Source organism: Coregonus lavaretus, assembly GCF_964263955.1.
Source record: "Coregonus lavaretus genome assembly, chromosome: 8".
In the NCBI taxonomy this organism is placed as follows: domain Eukaryota; kingdom Metazoa; phylum Chordata; class Actinopteri; order Salmoniformes; family Salmonidae; genus Coregonus; species Coregonus lavaretus.
In genome coordinates this window covers 43,584,024-43,597,546 of record NC_139995.1, presented here as the reverse complement: position 1 = coordinate 43,597,546, position 13,523 = coordinate 43,584,024, and the positions used below count along the sequence as shown (strand labels likewise).

Here is a 13,523-nt window from a genome sequence, read left to right as displayed (position 1 = left end):
AACCCTTTTGCAATTATGTTAGCACAGCTGAAAACTGTTGTGCTGATTAAAGAAGCAATAAAACTGGCCTTCTTGAGACTAGTTGAGTATCTGGAGCATCAGCAATTGTGGCAATCTTAATCTTTTATTTTTATTGGCCAGTCTGAGATATTACTTTTTCTTTGCAACTCTGCCTAGAAGGTCAGCATCCCGGAGTCGCCTCTTCACTGTTGACATTGAGACTGGTGTTTTGCGGGTACTATTTAATGAAGCTGCCAGTTGAGGACCTGTGAGGCGCCTGTTTCTCAAACTAGACACTAATGTATTTGTCCTCTTGCTCAGTTGTGCACCGGGGCCTCCCACTCCTCTTTCTATTCTGGTTAGAGCCAGTTTGCGCTGTTCTGTGAAGTACACAGCATTGTACGAGATCTTCAGTTTCTTGGCAATTTCTCGCATGGAATAGCCTTTATTTCTCAGAACAAGAATAGACTGACGAGTTTCAGAAGAAAGTTATTTGTTTCTGGCCATTTTGAGCCTGTAATCGAACCCACAATTGCTGATGCTCCAGATACTCAACTAGTCTCAAGAAGGCCAGTTTTATTGCTTCTTTAATCAGCACAACAGCTGTGCTAACATAATTGCAAAAGGGTTTTCTAATGATCAATTAGCCTTTTAAAATGATAAACTTGGATTAGCAAACACAACGTGCCATTGGAACACAGGACTGATGGTTGCTGATAATGGGCCTCTGTACGTCTATGTCGATATTCCATTAAAAATCAAAAAATTGCTTTTCTTTCGAAAACAAGGACATTTCTAAGTGACTCCAAACTTTTGAACGGTAGTGTATATTTAGCCATGCTGTATGTTCTTTCCAAGTGCTTCATAAGAACGAGGAAAGTCATTCACATCTCATTATACTAGGTTCTGTGCAAGAAACTACATTACAAGGAACTGTGCAGGCATTATAGGAACGAGTATACACCAGCAGCTAACACACAACTCTTACTCGAGCAATAAAGAGCTCTGCCGCAGCATCCTCAAATTCCTTGGCGTCCATGTTGACCCCGGCTGGTTCCGCTCCAGACATAGCCTGGGCAAGCTTACCGGGCGAGATCTTAGCACTCGCCTCCAGGTAGCGGCTAACCTTAGTGTTAGCCTCCAGGTAGGGATTGGCCTTAGCGTTAGCATTAGTGTAGTGGTTAGCATCTGAGGAGCCACCGTCAGACCGGGAGGTTTCCAGGGCTTCATGGAGGGTGCCCAGCACAGCCAGACATAGTGCCCGACCAGCAGGCCCCTCAGCTGGGTCGCAGACCTCCGCATACAGCCTCTGCGCCCGCCGGATGTAGTCAGAAAACACAGCACACGTCAGCACACCGTGCCTGAAGACGTCATAGGGCACGGCCTCATGGTCCTGGCAGTGGAGCCGGCGTAGCAGAGGGGCTGAAGTGGAGATGGGGACACCTCCCTCGCTGCAGAGACACTGGAGAGTAGAATAGAGCAGAACAAAATAGTACTTAGATGTCCATCTACAACAGAAATTTGTATTTTGCTCTGCTCTCAAACACCTCGGCCAACACACAAACACAGCACTTGAGAAGACCACACAGGGTCAGCTGCAGAGGTTAAGGGCTAGATTCAATCCGATTGCCCGTTTTCGGCTATGCACCTTTCAAATATTTTTGTCAATATATTTTGTCACATGCACCGAATACAACAGGTATTAAAGGCAATGTTTCCGTGTTTGTGGAGACCACATTCACGGTAAACGCTGCATATGTCAGCTCAATGGAAAATTACCTTTAAATGTAAATCACGCTATAACGCGGATCTATTTACCTTACTCAAGGGCACAATGGAAATGGTGGTTTCTGAAAGCAGCAGTGTATACAGTATGAATTGTCAATTGTATACCCTACCTGGAGGGTGTGTGTGTAGAGTCGGCCCCTGACCCCCCCACCTGGGCTGTTAGAGCTGCATGGACCAGCGGGGCCACTGGGACCCACTCCTCCTCGCCGCTGGGGCCCTGTCTGGGTTAGTAGGTCGTAGGCCACACGAACATTGTTGCTGAAGGCAGATCTGAATACATACACACACGTGTAGGTACACATCACAGGAGGTTGATGGCACCTTCATTGGGGAAGACAGGCTTGTGGTAATGGCTGGAGTGGAATAAGTGGAATGGTATCAAATACATACATAAATAAATACATTCCATTGGCTCCGTTCCAGCCATTATTATGAGCTGTCCTCCCCTCAGCAGCCTCCACTTGTACACATGCACAGGCACACATGGAAGCACAAGAGCATTTCCACTGGGCACAGACATCAATCAGTTCAACGTCTAGTTTTGATTTACATTTGGTTGAGCAGTTGTAAACTAACGTAAATTCAACGTGAAATCAACCAAAAATGTCACCTGGTCATTGGATTTAGGTTAAAAGTTAGGTAGAAAATGTTGATGACTTTTTGCAAATCCAATCAGTTTTCCACGTTGATTCAACACCACATAGATTTTTTGTTGTTGTTAAAATGACATGGAAACAACGTTGATTCAAACAGTTTTAGCCCAGTGGGTTGTGTTATTTCATTGTGAGATAAAACGAGAACATGCATTTTGCGACTGCCAAACTCAACTCTGTCTTACCTCTGAGAGTGATGCGCTAGACGCAGGTGCCATAGGGCTCGGCTCAGCTGCTGCTGCTCGTGTGCGCCTGCACCGAGGTTTAGCATATCTCCATCGCTGCAGCATCCAGCCATCCCATTCTCAGTCTCGGAGGCCAGATTACAGAAATGGTCTGCCAAAAACCCCACTGGGTCCTCCGACCTGGCCTCTACCATCTTTAACAGAGCCCCCCGGAGTAACTCCCCGACTCCCGCCTGCGATAAGAACTCCCTCTCAGTGTCAGTCTTGGTTGGTTTGGCTTCGGACATCCCCGAAGTTCCCCCGGCCCGACGTTTCTCCGCCATTGTCATTCTAGGTAGTGACGGAAGTGATTCGTTCCTCAGGACCGCTCCGTTTGGAAAATGTGAACGTTTTTAATGCACACCCTGCGCCATTGCACACCGCAGTAATATAAAAATCGCCTTGAATGGAAAATGTGTGTGCTTAATCGTGATGACAGAGAGAAAAAAACGAGAACAAATTATTGATGCGTCTCTCGCTCTCTGGCACTGGTTGCTAGGGACGCTATTTCATGCTCCGGATGTGGTGTGAGTGTCAAAGATAATCTCAATGGTTTCTAAATGATGGGGCGTTGCTCAGCCTTCTTGACATCTCAGTCGACCAGACAGGTAATACAGGCCCTAGTTTTGTCGCACCTGGACTACTTGCCCAGTTGTGTGGTCATGTGCGGCAAAGAAAAAGGACATAAGTAAATTGCAGTTGGTCCAGAACAAAGCAGCACGTATCGCACTTAGAATGTACACGGAGGTAAAGTGTCAGTGACATGCATGTACGTCTCTAATGGCTCAAAGTTGAGGAGAGATTGACTGCATCACTATAGGTCTTTGTGCGAGGTATTGATGTGTTGAAGGTACCGAACTGTCTTTTCAAGCAGTTGGCACACAGTTCGGACACTCATCGGTACAACACAAGACATGCAACCAGAGGCCTCTTCACAGTCCCCAGGTCCAGTACAGAGGCTGGGAAACGCACAATATTAAATAGAGCCATGACTACATGGAACTCTGCCACCCCAGGTAACTCAAGCTAGCAATAAAACCAGTTTCAAAAAACAGATTAAATAACACCTTACTGCACAAAGGGGACTGTGAAAAGACAAAGCCATTTTATATATATTGTAATTTGCACTGTACTATGTATTAGTCCTAGATAGTGTGTGTATGTACTGATATGTAGGCTGTGTGTGACGTTTTAAATGTATGCATTTCAGCCCTTGACTAATAATGTTCTGTACTATGTATTATGTCATGTTTCATGTGGACCCCAGGAAGAGTAGCTGGTGCTTTTGCAGTGGCTAATGGGGATCCTAATAAATACCAATCTAGACAAAAATGTTAATCATCATTGGTCCAACTTTTATTCACAATTCTAAAAAGTTTTTATTCACATCCTATCTACCATTCACATTCATACCCACAGCTTAAATAAACAAAAACAATTTATAAAGGCACCCTGTAGGCATAATAAACATAAAATATTTAGGATACTATGAAATACTCAGAGGTATGTTTAGTTATGAATGTAAGAGCAACTTGCAGCACAAAAGTGCAATAAATAAACCTTTATCAATTAACATTTTGCCAATTAATCACAACAGAAGTAACACATCCTTCAATAAACCTAGAAACATTGACAAAAACATGTTTAAGTGTTTCTTCATCTTTAGCACACATTCATTCAACATAACAGGGAGTAGTCTACCATTTTTACAGGCAAGAGAAAATACAGCAGACTCAGATTGTCCCTATCTTCGCTCCACTTAGATAGCCGCAATGTCCTGTAGCGTCACGCTTAGCCAGCATCACAACTGTATACAAATATAACATTGTATATACACAATCAGAATCAGGGAAGAAAATGTTTGTCTGAGGACGCCTACATTTACACCACAAGCCCTCTCACCCAGCCTCTCTTTGCCTTCTCTTTCTTCTTACTTTCTTGGTACTCCGCAATTTTTTGGTGGAAGAATCCTTTAAAAAAAAAAGACAGGGAAAAACACATTATTCATTGCTGAGTGGGTAAGTGTATATATATGCTCCTATGAAAAAGTGTTTGTTAATCACACATCTTCTTCCATCTTTTGTCAGTGCTTGGCCCAATTCTGTTCTCATTAAACATCAATGATCTACCAGAGATCTGCCCAAGTGCCAGCCTTCAAATGTACGCTGATGACACTTGTCTATGTGTCTGGTAAAACCTGTGCCGATGTCTCTAAACAACTGACAGAACATCTGGACTCAGTGGCTAGCAACAATGCCGAGACCCCTAGAGTCACTGTATAACCATGCGTTTAAAATCCTGGACAAAAAGCATATACGGTACCATCACGGTCACATCTTGAAAAAGTACAATGTACTAAGCTTTGAACACTTAATCAGATTTGTACATGTGAAGCTTGTGTTTAAGTGTCTCAATGGTCTTGCCCCTGAATCCCTGACCAAACACATGCAGAAGCTGCAATGGCCTGGAATGTCAACCAGGGTCCTTCTAAATCAGGTGTCTCCAACCTTTTCTAGCATGAGGTACTTAAAAAAAAAAAAGGAAATATGTCGTGAGCGATAAAAAAAAAAAAAAGCTTTCAAATAGGCCCATTCTTCTCATCTCCTCTCTCTTGCAACTCTTCCCCGGTCCTTAGTCTACAAGAGAAAGTAGTGCACTATATTTTCTGTCAATATACACTATATACACCAAAGTATGTGGACACCCCTTCAAATTAGTGGATTTGGCTATTTCAGCCACACCCGTTGCTGACAGGTGTATAAAATCGAGCACACCGCCATGCAATCTCCATAGACAAACATTTGTAGTAGAATGGCCTTATTGAAGAGCTCAGGGAATTTCAATGTGGCACAGTCATAGGATTCCACCTTTACAACAAGTCAGTTTGTGAAATTTCTGCCCTGCTAGAGCTGCCCCGGTCAACTGTAAGTGCTGTTATTGTGAAGTGGAAACGTCTAGGAGCAACAACGGCTCAGCCACAAAGTGGTAGGTCACACAAGCTCAAAGAACGGGATCACCGAGTGCTGAAGCAACACTCACTACCGAGTTCCAAACTGCCTCGAAGCAACGTCACCACAAGAACTGTTCGTCGGTAGCTTCATGAAATGGGTTTCCATGGTCGAGCAGCCGCACACAAGCCTAAGATCACCATGCGCAATGCCAAGTGTCGGCTGGAGTGGTGTAAAGCTCGCCGCCATTGGACTCTGGAGCAGTGGAAATGCGTTCTCTGGAGTGATGAATCACACTTCACCACCTGGCAGTCCGACGGACGAATCTGGGTTTGGCGGGTGCCAGGAGAACGCTACCAGACCCAATGCATAGTGCCAACTGTAACGTCTGGTGGAGGAGGAATAATGGTCTGGGGCAATTTAAACGAAATTCCATATTCTGAGACCATGTCAATGCTTAAATCACATCAGAAGACTATTTTTTAGGTCTGGAACAAACTGATTTGAGTGCAATACCCCTTTAACTGCGCATCTGGCCCTTTAATTGCACGTCTAGCGAATGAGGAATGTGCATCTGATGTGCAGGTCTAGTGATGCTTCTGAACTGCTGCTTCTCATTTCATGGCAAAGTCAGCAAATAACAAATAATAGATACAAATGATATACTTCCTCATGATATACTTATGCCAGGTAAGCCTACTTTGCAGTTAACATTTAATTGAGAAGGTTTTGGGGAAAGTATTTCTGTCAACCCACAAGACGGTTATCACATCAACTGGCTACACACGGAGTGATAGACAAACGCACGCACCACACAGACAGACGGGGGCAATATTGCTGGAAATTAATTGCCTGATATTATGTTCGGTTTGGCCTTTTAAGCCAATAGTTGCTAACCAGGGGTGGGATAATGTTGCGTTGATTACATAGTAGCTGGGAGTGTGCGGTGTCTGATAGTTGTGAGATTTGTTTATGACCATTTGCAATGGAACACGTGAAAATTGCATGTACTTTCAGAATTGTTTGGCAAGCTACTCATAGGTGGGCTGCGAGCTATCGCGATCTACCTGTTGGAGACCCCTGCTCTATATAAAACTTATATAGGCCATTCCTTCTCCTACAGAGGAGCACATGCATGAAACACTATCAGAAGAACATAAACTGCTGGAACATTTGAATACGTTCAAAATAAATACCGAAAACTTGTTGCTACAGCTCCAACAGTGCAATCATGTATGAACTGATGTGCGTTATCCAACAGACCCATTAAGACCCTCCAAGTCATAAATAGACCTACTAGGGGTATATACAGTGAGCTCCAAAAGTATTGGGAGAGTGACATTTTTGTTGTTGTTTTGGCTCTGTACTCCAGCACTTTGGATTTGAAACGATACAATGTCTATGGAGGTTAAAGTGCAGACTGTCAGCTTTAATTTGAGGGTATGTTCATCGATATCGGATGAACAGTATATGTATTGTGCCATTTTGGAGTCACTTCTATTGTCAATAAGAATAGAATATGTTTCTAAACACTTCTACATTAATGTGGATGCTACCATGATTACGGATAGTCCTGAATTAATCGTGAATAATGAGTGAGAAAGTTAGACGCACAAATGTCATAGCCCCCAAAAATGCTAACCTCCCCTGTTATTGTAATGGTGAGAGGTTAGCATGTCTTGGGGGTATGATATTTGTGCATCAGTAACTTTCTCACTCATCCTTATTTACGATTCACTCAGGACTATCAGTATCCCAATACTTTTGGTCCCCTAACATGGGGTGGGGGGGGGACTATGTACAAAACGTGCTGTAATTTCTAAACGGTTCACCCAATATGGATGAAAATACCCTAAAATTAAAGCTGACAGTCTGTACTTTAACCTCATAGTCACTATCATTTCAAATCCAAAGTGCTGGAGTAAAGAGCCAAAACGAAAAAGGTGTCACTGTCCCAATATTTTTGGAGCTCACTGTATGTATGAGATTTGCTTTGTGCATATAATTGCAATAATGTAGTGATGTGATTTTGTGATTTTTAATTGATTATGTATATCTTTATTTTATTTTGTTTCTATTAGAACCCATGGGAACAGGTGTTGAAAATTAGCGTGAGCTAGAAACATGCAATAATAGTGCATGCATTGGACCATTGTTTGTTCAATGTGTTTGTACTTGTCCCCATCCAAATAAACCAAATTAAATTCAAGTTGTATTCTATTCCATCCTATTCTATTGTATCAGGTAGTGATGTGACCATACCTTCCTGTGTGGGCTGTCTCTCTACTTCCTGGATGAAGAGGTCAAACATCTGTGTCTGGATGAAGCGTTTGACAAAATGGCGGCTGGCCTTCGGTTCGGAGGCCTTGCAGAAGCTCTTGATCTGGAACACGCCAGGCTGCCCGCCGCTTCTGCGATTAACATGGGAGGGGAAGTGGCCCACAGTCTTCACAAAGAAGGAGAGGAAGGCCTCCGAGACCACCTTATTCAACTCCTCCGAGGCTAGATACAAAACACAGAGTACAGATAATACAGATGATTCAGTCAGGATGCTGAGGAGGTGTCTACAAACACAGGTTGGAAGGTCTCAGACAACACCTCTCTCATATATTCTGAGGCTGGACACAACAAAGTGTACAAAATATTCAGTCAGTTTTTAAGTGGTGTCTGCTTTGAGATATCCAATATGTTGTTGACACAATAATAGGTTGGAAAGCCTCTGAGACAACTCTGTTCAGCTCTATGGCAACCACAACATGGTGGATTGGAGTGTGTGTGGATGGGGGTTGGGTCTGTGTGTGAGCGCTGAGGGGTTGCGGAGTAGCATCTGTGTCTGGATCAACTTAGGCACAATCGACAGTATCCAGAATGGAATTTCCAGGGTCGTGACCCTGGTCAAGCCCTGGGTGTACGTTTCTACAGTATGTTCTCCAACATCACAACCCTCCCACGCACACACATTCAGACTAACATAAACTTGGGACTTTCCAGGGTTCATACTGTGTGGTCTGAAAGAGATGTATGTTCATATTACAGCAACCATCCAGAACATTTCATTGTACATCCACCTCATTATTATGTTTAGTTCATTCTGCAGAGGATCTGACTTCTATCATTGGGTTTGTATGGACTATGATGCTGCCTCATGTGGTTTGATTTGTGGCTGACTGAGTCAGTCTTATCTGAAATCGAATGGAAGCCTGAGTCACTCTGTTTGCTGAATCCTCTTAAGCCCTATAAACTAAAATCCTTGGATGCGTTGATAATAAAAATTCCAGACATCAGAACAAAATGGAGGATGGGTCCACTCACTGGAGTTGTCTTTCCTGCAACACAAGGCCTGGAGAAGCTCCTCCTGTAGTTTCTCTGGTAGGATGGTGCTCTCGTCTCCTATCTGCGCCAGAGAGAGAGGACACACACACAGAGGAATCTGAGAGGTTGTTGCCAGACCAGCAAGAATGTTTTGGTATTTCTGAGTATACGCACATTCAGCCAGAGAGGGAAAAACTGGTCTGAACCACACACACAATCAAGTTGGCTTTCAAATGAGAATCATGGGAGGAGTGACGCTAGTTTACTAATCTGATTGTGAGAAGTGTTTGTTTATTTCTGTACTTTTGTTTTTGAACTTGAGGGGAAATATGGTGCATGCAATACTTACACAGGTGATGAAGGTGTTCTCTGCTCCCTCTGTCAGATCTACAATGAGCATCTGTTTATGAGACAGAATAACACACACACACACACGTGCATGTGTGTACATACACACAGAGACAGGTAAAGAAATAAACACACACACACACACACACAGATCTTCAGGTCGGAGATAACACACACACTGGCTGGTTTCAATTGGCTGTAATTGTGTTAGCTGTGGCTGAATGAGTGTCACTGGATATATTCTCCCCAGCCGGTCACACAATGTAGAGGCAGGAATGCCTGATCCCAAACATTGTTTACAGCACTCAACAACTGCCCTTAACCTTCTTTAAAAATCTGGCTTTGTCCCCAAAACATAACTCTTCATCAAATAGTATTTTCTGAAGCCGAAATGTACGTATACAAACACCTTATTCTGCTCTGCCATACACACACAGAACACACACACTCACGTCGCTCTGGTCGATGACATCATCCAGTTTGTTCTTTTGCACACCAAGCAGGTAGGGAGTGGGTGCCATGACGACATCAATCAGCACTGAGGGAACGATGGAGATGAAGGTGTGTTGCCATGTGAACGGATAGAGCAGCGCCGCAACCGCATGCAGCACCTGGGACAGGGTACTGTAAGGGGTGAAGCAGGTACAAACTTTACACCTATTCAACATGCAGACAACGGGCCTGCCCTTGTCCAAGACACTTAGACGACCCAGGCTCAGTGATGTCCTTTTGGGGTTAGGGTTAGGGTTGGTGTTGTACCTGAGTTCGTCAGCCATGAAGATGATTCGTCGTTCGAGCACGGTGGAAGCAAACACCCGCAACACCTCCTCGTCTGTGAGACAGCGGAACAGTGTCCGGAAATCCACATGCTCCAACCACGAGTCCAACGGCCTCGTCAAACTGATGATCTGGAGAGACACAGGCCAGGAGCAGAGAGACAAAAGGTCTTCAGGAGGTGTGTATACACAAGTGTGTGTGTGTATATTTCAGTGCTGGACTCTAGGGTGAAGGTCTTGATCCTCATCGTGATGCCAAGTGCTTTGTGTGTGTGTGTGTGTGTGTGTGCCTCCATGTGTCCTCCAAGGATGCAGGTTTTCACTCTTTCTTTGTACTTGATTGATCGATTAATGTCATTGATTAATTAGGAACTCCACCTCACCTGGTTCACTAGGTCTTAATTGGCCATTAATTTAAAGGAATTAACAAAAACCAGAAGACACACAGCCCTCTAGGAATTGAGTTAGATACCCCTATCATACTCCATACCTCTGTTCCAGACTCTGGTATGAAGCTCTTGATCTTGACAGTGTTTCCGGGAGCAGGGAACGGCGCCTCCCTCAGGCTCTGCATGAATGGATAGATCATCGCCATGGAGATCTGCCTGCGCTTCTCCACCTCATCAAAGATCTGAAACACATAGATATAGAATTATAGAACTGTAAGCACCATTCAAACTGTAGTAAAGCTCCGTTGTGGGTAGACCAGCCTCCATATTAGGCCTACCATTTAGAATGTGTCATCAGCCCTATGTAAATGTATTGCAACCTGACTTTTGATGAATGCTATACTCATCTAGTTAACACTGTCATCCCAAATATTCAGTGTATGTAGAAGAGTGGCTCTCAGGTTGTAAATATAGTTGTTCATAAACAGTTTGACTTATCAGGGAACTTTGGCCTAATGAAGTAGTAGGGAATGACGTAATTACGTCTGAGCCAAGGGTTACGAGGGCAGAACTAGACCAGCCCGTTTCTCTCTTCGTCTGACACACAGTTTTCGCAGTGCACTCAAGTAGACACACTCAGACGTCCACATACATACACAGACACACTGCTGACAACAAACACACTCCTTGCCTGCCTCAGAATAGATAATATACTGTAAGGGGTAGAAGTCACCCTCGTGGAACGAGGACATCAGTTTAACAACCCTCAGTGAAGATTGCCTTGCTACAACAGCATAGGGAGCTGAAGAACACCCCGTTCACTAATAATGAACAATTTCCCCATGAAATAGTGGAGAGAAGACGTGCCCTGTACCCCACTTTCAAAAGGCTCCTAGCAGAGAAGCAGAATGTTGTCTAGTGGTCGATAACTAGTACATAAAAAAATTGTATATGAAAAAATCAAGTGTTCAAGGACTCGAAGATTACAACGTGGCTGTGAGTGATAGCTACTTCCTGCTGAAGTAGTCCTCGATACACATTGCACCACATTACAATTATGGATTATTTTTTATTATTTATATTATGAATTATTGTATTTTTTTGTGTATTTCTATTCATGCAGTACAGAACCGTGGACTATGTGGACTTAAAATAAGGTTGGACTTATGGAAAGGCGAAATGTGTATGATGGACTTATCTTTTTTTTTACTTAGGCAATATGGAACTTTGAACTTAAAAATCTGGTTTGGATCTAGGGGAAGACGAAGATGGATAAGGCTGACCGTTTTTCTTTTTGTTTGTTTATTTATTTAAATTTGAAGACTGCACAGGCAGTAAAATAAAAAACCAAGGTTGTTTTTTGAGTTTTATATAATATGGCCCAATTGTAGAGATCAGGGTATATTATGACTTAAAAGCTGTTATATAGTGCAGCCCTTTTTGACGGATGTGCATCGGAACAAATAGAATTTAAGATACGCCTATACAATCTTATAATAATAATAATAATAATGTGTCATTATCTTTTTACATAAAAAAAAATAGATCTCAATATTAAAAATGTAAAGGACATATTATTGTTCTGATACACACCGGCAAATGGATTGGTTATTGTCAACAGGGTTGTTGCCTATATTAGTGTACGGCTGACTTGTTAACACTGGGTTAAACTGATTAAAGTTAAACGGTAGAGCCAACACATAACTGGCTTATGGAAGCACTTCTCTAAGCGAGAAGTATATTATATTTATACATAAGCTATATGCGCTACCCTTATATTCTCGATCCTAATGATACAGGCCTATGTGTAAAGCAGCCGAAGTGATAGGGCAACGACCCTGGAATAAAAACAAAAATGTATGTGGGTAGAGAGAAGGTTGGTTTTACAGGTTTACTCGCTCTAGATTGTCAGTACTGCATGTCTTTATTTTCTGTTTTCTTCCCCCTCGCACACACATATATACACATACATACAGTGGGGAGAACAAGTATTTGATACACTGCCGATTTTGCAGGTTTTCCTACTTACAAAGCATGTAGAGGTCTGTAATTTTTATCATAGGTACACATCAACTCCTGAGAGACGGAATCTAAAACAAAAATCCAGAAAATCACATTGTATGATTTTTAAGTAATTAATGTGCATTTTATTGCGTGACATAAGTATTTGATCACCTACCAACCAGTAAGAATTCCGGCTCTCACAGACCTGTTAGTTTTTCTTTAAGAAGCCCTCCTGTTCTCCACTCATTACCTGTATTAACTGCACCTGTTTGAACTCGTTACCTGTATAAAAGACACCTGTCCACACACTCAATCAAACAGACTCCAACCTCTCCACAATGGCCAAGACCAGAGAGCTGTGTAAGGACATCAGGGATAAAATTGTAGACCTGCACAAGGCTGGGATGGGCTACAGGACAATAGGTAAGCAGCTTGGTGAGAAGGCAACAACTGTTGGCGCAATTATTAGAAAATTGAAGAAGTTCAAGATGACGGTCAATCACCCTCGGTCTGGGGCTCCATGCAAGATCTCACCTCGTGGGGTGATTATATCAATAAACAACAATTTTGATCCTATTGTGCAAACAGATCCTCAAGGAAGACGGATCCTTTTAAATATGCTATTGGAGCAAAAACAGATCTGGTTAATTAATCTATAATGGGCCAAATAATTATGATCTACACTTCTAAAATATACACTACCGGTCAAACGTTTTAGAACACCTACTCATTCAAGGGATTTTCTTTATTTTAACTATTTTCTACATTGTAGAATAATAGTGAAGACATCAAAACTATGAAATAACACATATGGAATCATGTAGTAACCAAAAAAGTGTTAAACAAATCAAAATATATTTTACATGAGATTCTTCAAATAGACAATTTGCCGCCTTGACAGCTTTGCACACTCTGGGCATTTTCTCAACCAGCTTCACCTGGAATGCTTTTCCAACAGTCTTGAAGGAGTTCCCACATACAGTTGAAGTCGGAAGTTTACATACATCTTAGCCAAATACATTTAAACTCAGTTTTTCACAATTCCTGACATTTAATCCTAGTAAAAATTCCCTGTCTTAGG

At 42.6% G+C, this 13,523-nt stretch overlaps 2 protein-coding genes across 2 annotated transcripts in view; both read right to left on the bottom strand.

Moving 5' to 3' along the window:
* Positions 1-970: 970 nt before the first annotated feature.
* Positions 971-2,955, bottom strand: tpgs1 (tubulin polyglutamylase complex subunit 1; the record flags this gene model as incomplete). The annotated part of the gene is made up of 3 exons (XM_084166560.1): positions 971-1,462; positions 1,899-2,058; positions 2,627-2,955. 3 exons carry the CDS (start codon positions 2,953-2,955, stop codon positions 971-973), a joined length of 981 nt encoding a protein of 326 aa, XP_084022686.1.
* Positions 2,956-3,999: 1,044 nt separating this feature from the next.
* The window catches only part of LOC311134250 (DENN domain-containing protein 2D-like), a 30,295-nt gene continuing 20,771 nt past the window's right edge, over positions 4,000-13,523 (bottom strand). The window contains exons 7-13 of the mRNA XM_084167875.1: positions 10,540-10,680; positions 10,033-10,181; positions 9,726-9,897; positions 9,275-9,325; positions 8,926-9,007; positions 7,876-8,115; positions 4,000-4,635 (exon numbers count right to left, since the gene is read on the bottom strand). Of these exons, the coding sequence (XP_084024001.1) occupies positions 4,547-4,635; positions 7,876-8,115; positions 8,926-9,007; positions 9,275-9,325; positions 9,726-9,897; positions 10,033-10,181; positions 10,540-10,680 (924 nt within the window). The 3' untranslated portion in view covers positions 4,000-4,546. The remainder of the gene's footprint in view (positions 4,636-7,875; positions 8,116-8,925; positions 9,008-9,274; positions 9,326-9,725; positions 9,898-10,032; positions 10,182-10,539; positions 10,681-13,523) is intronic.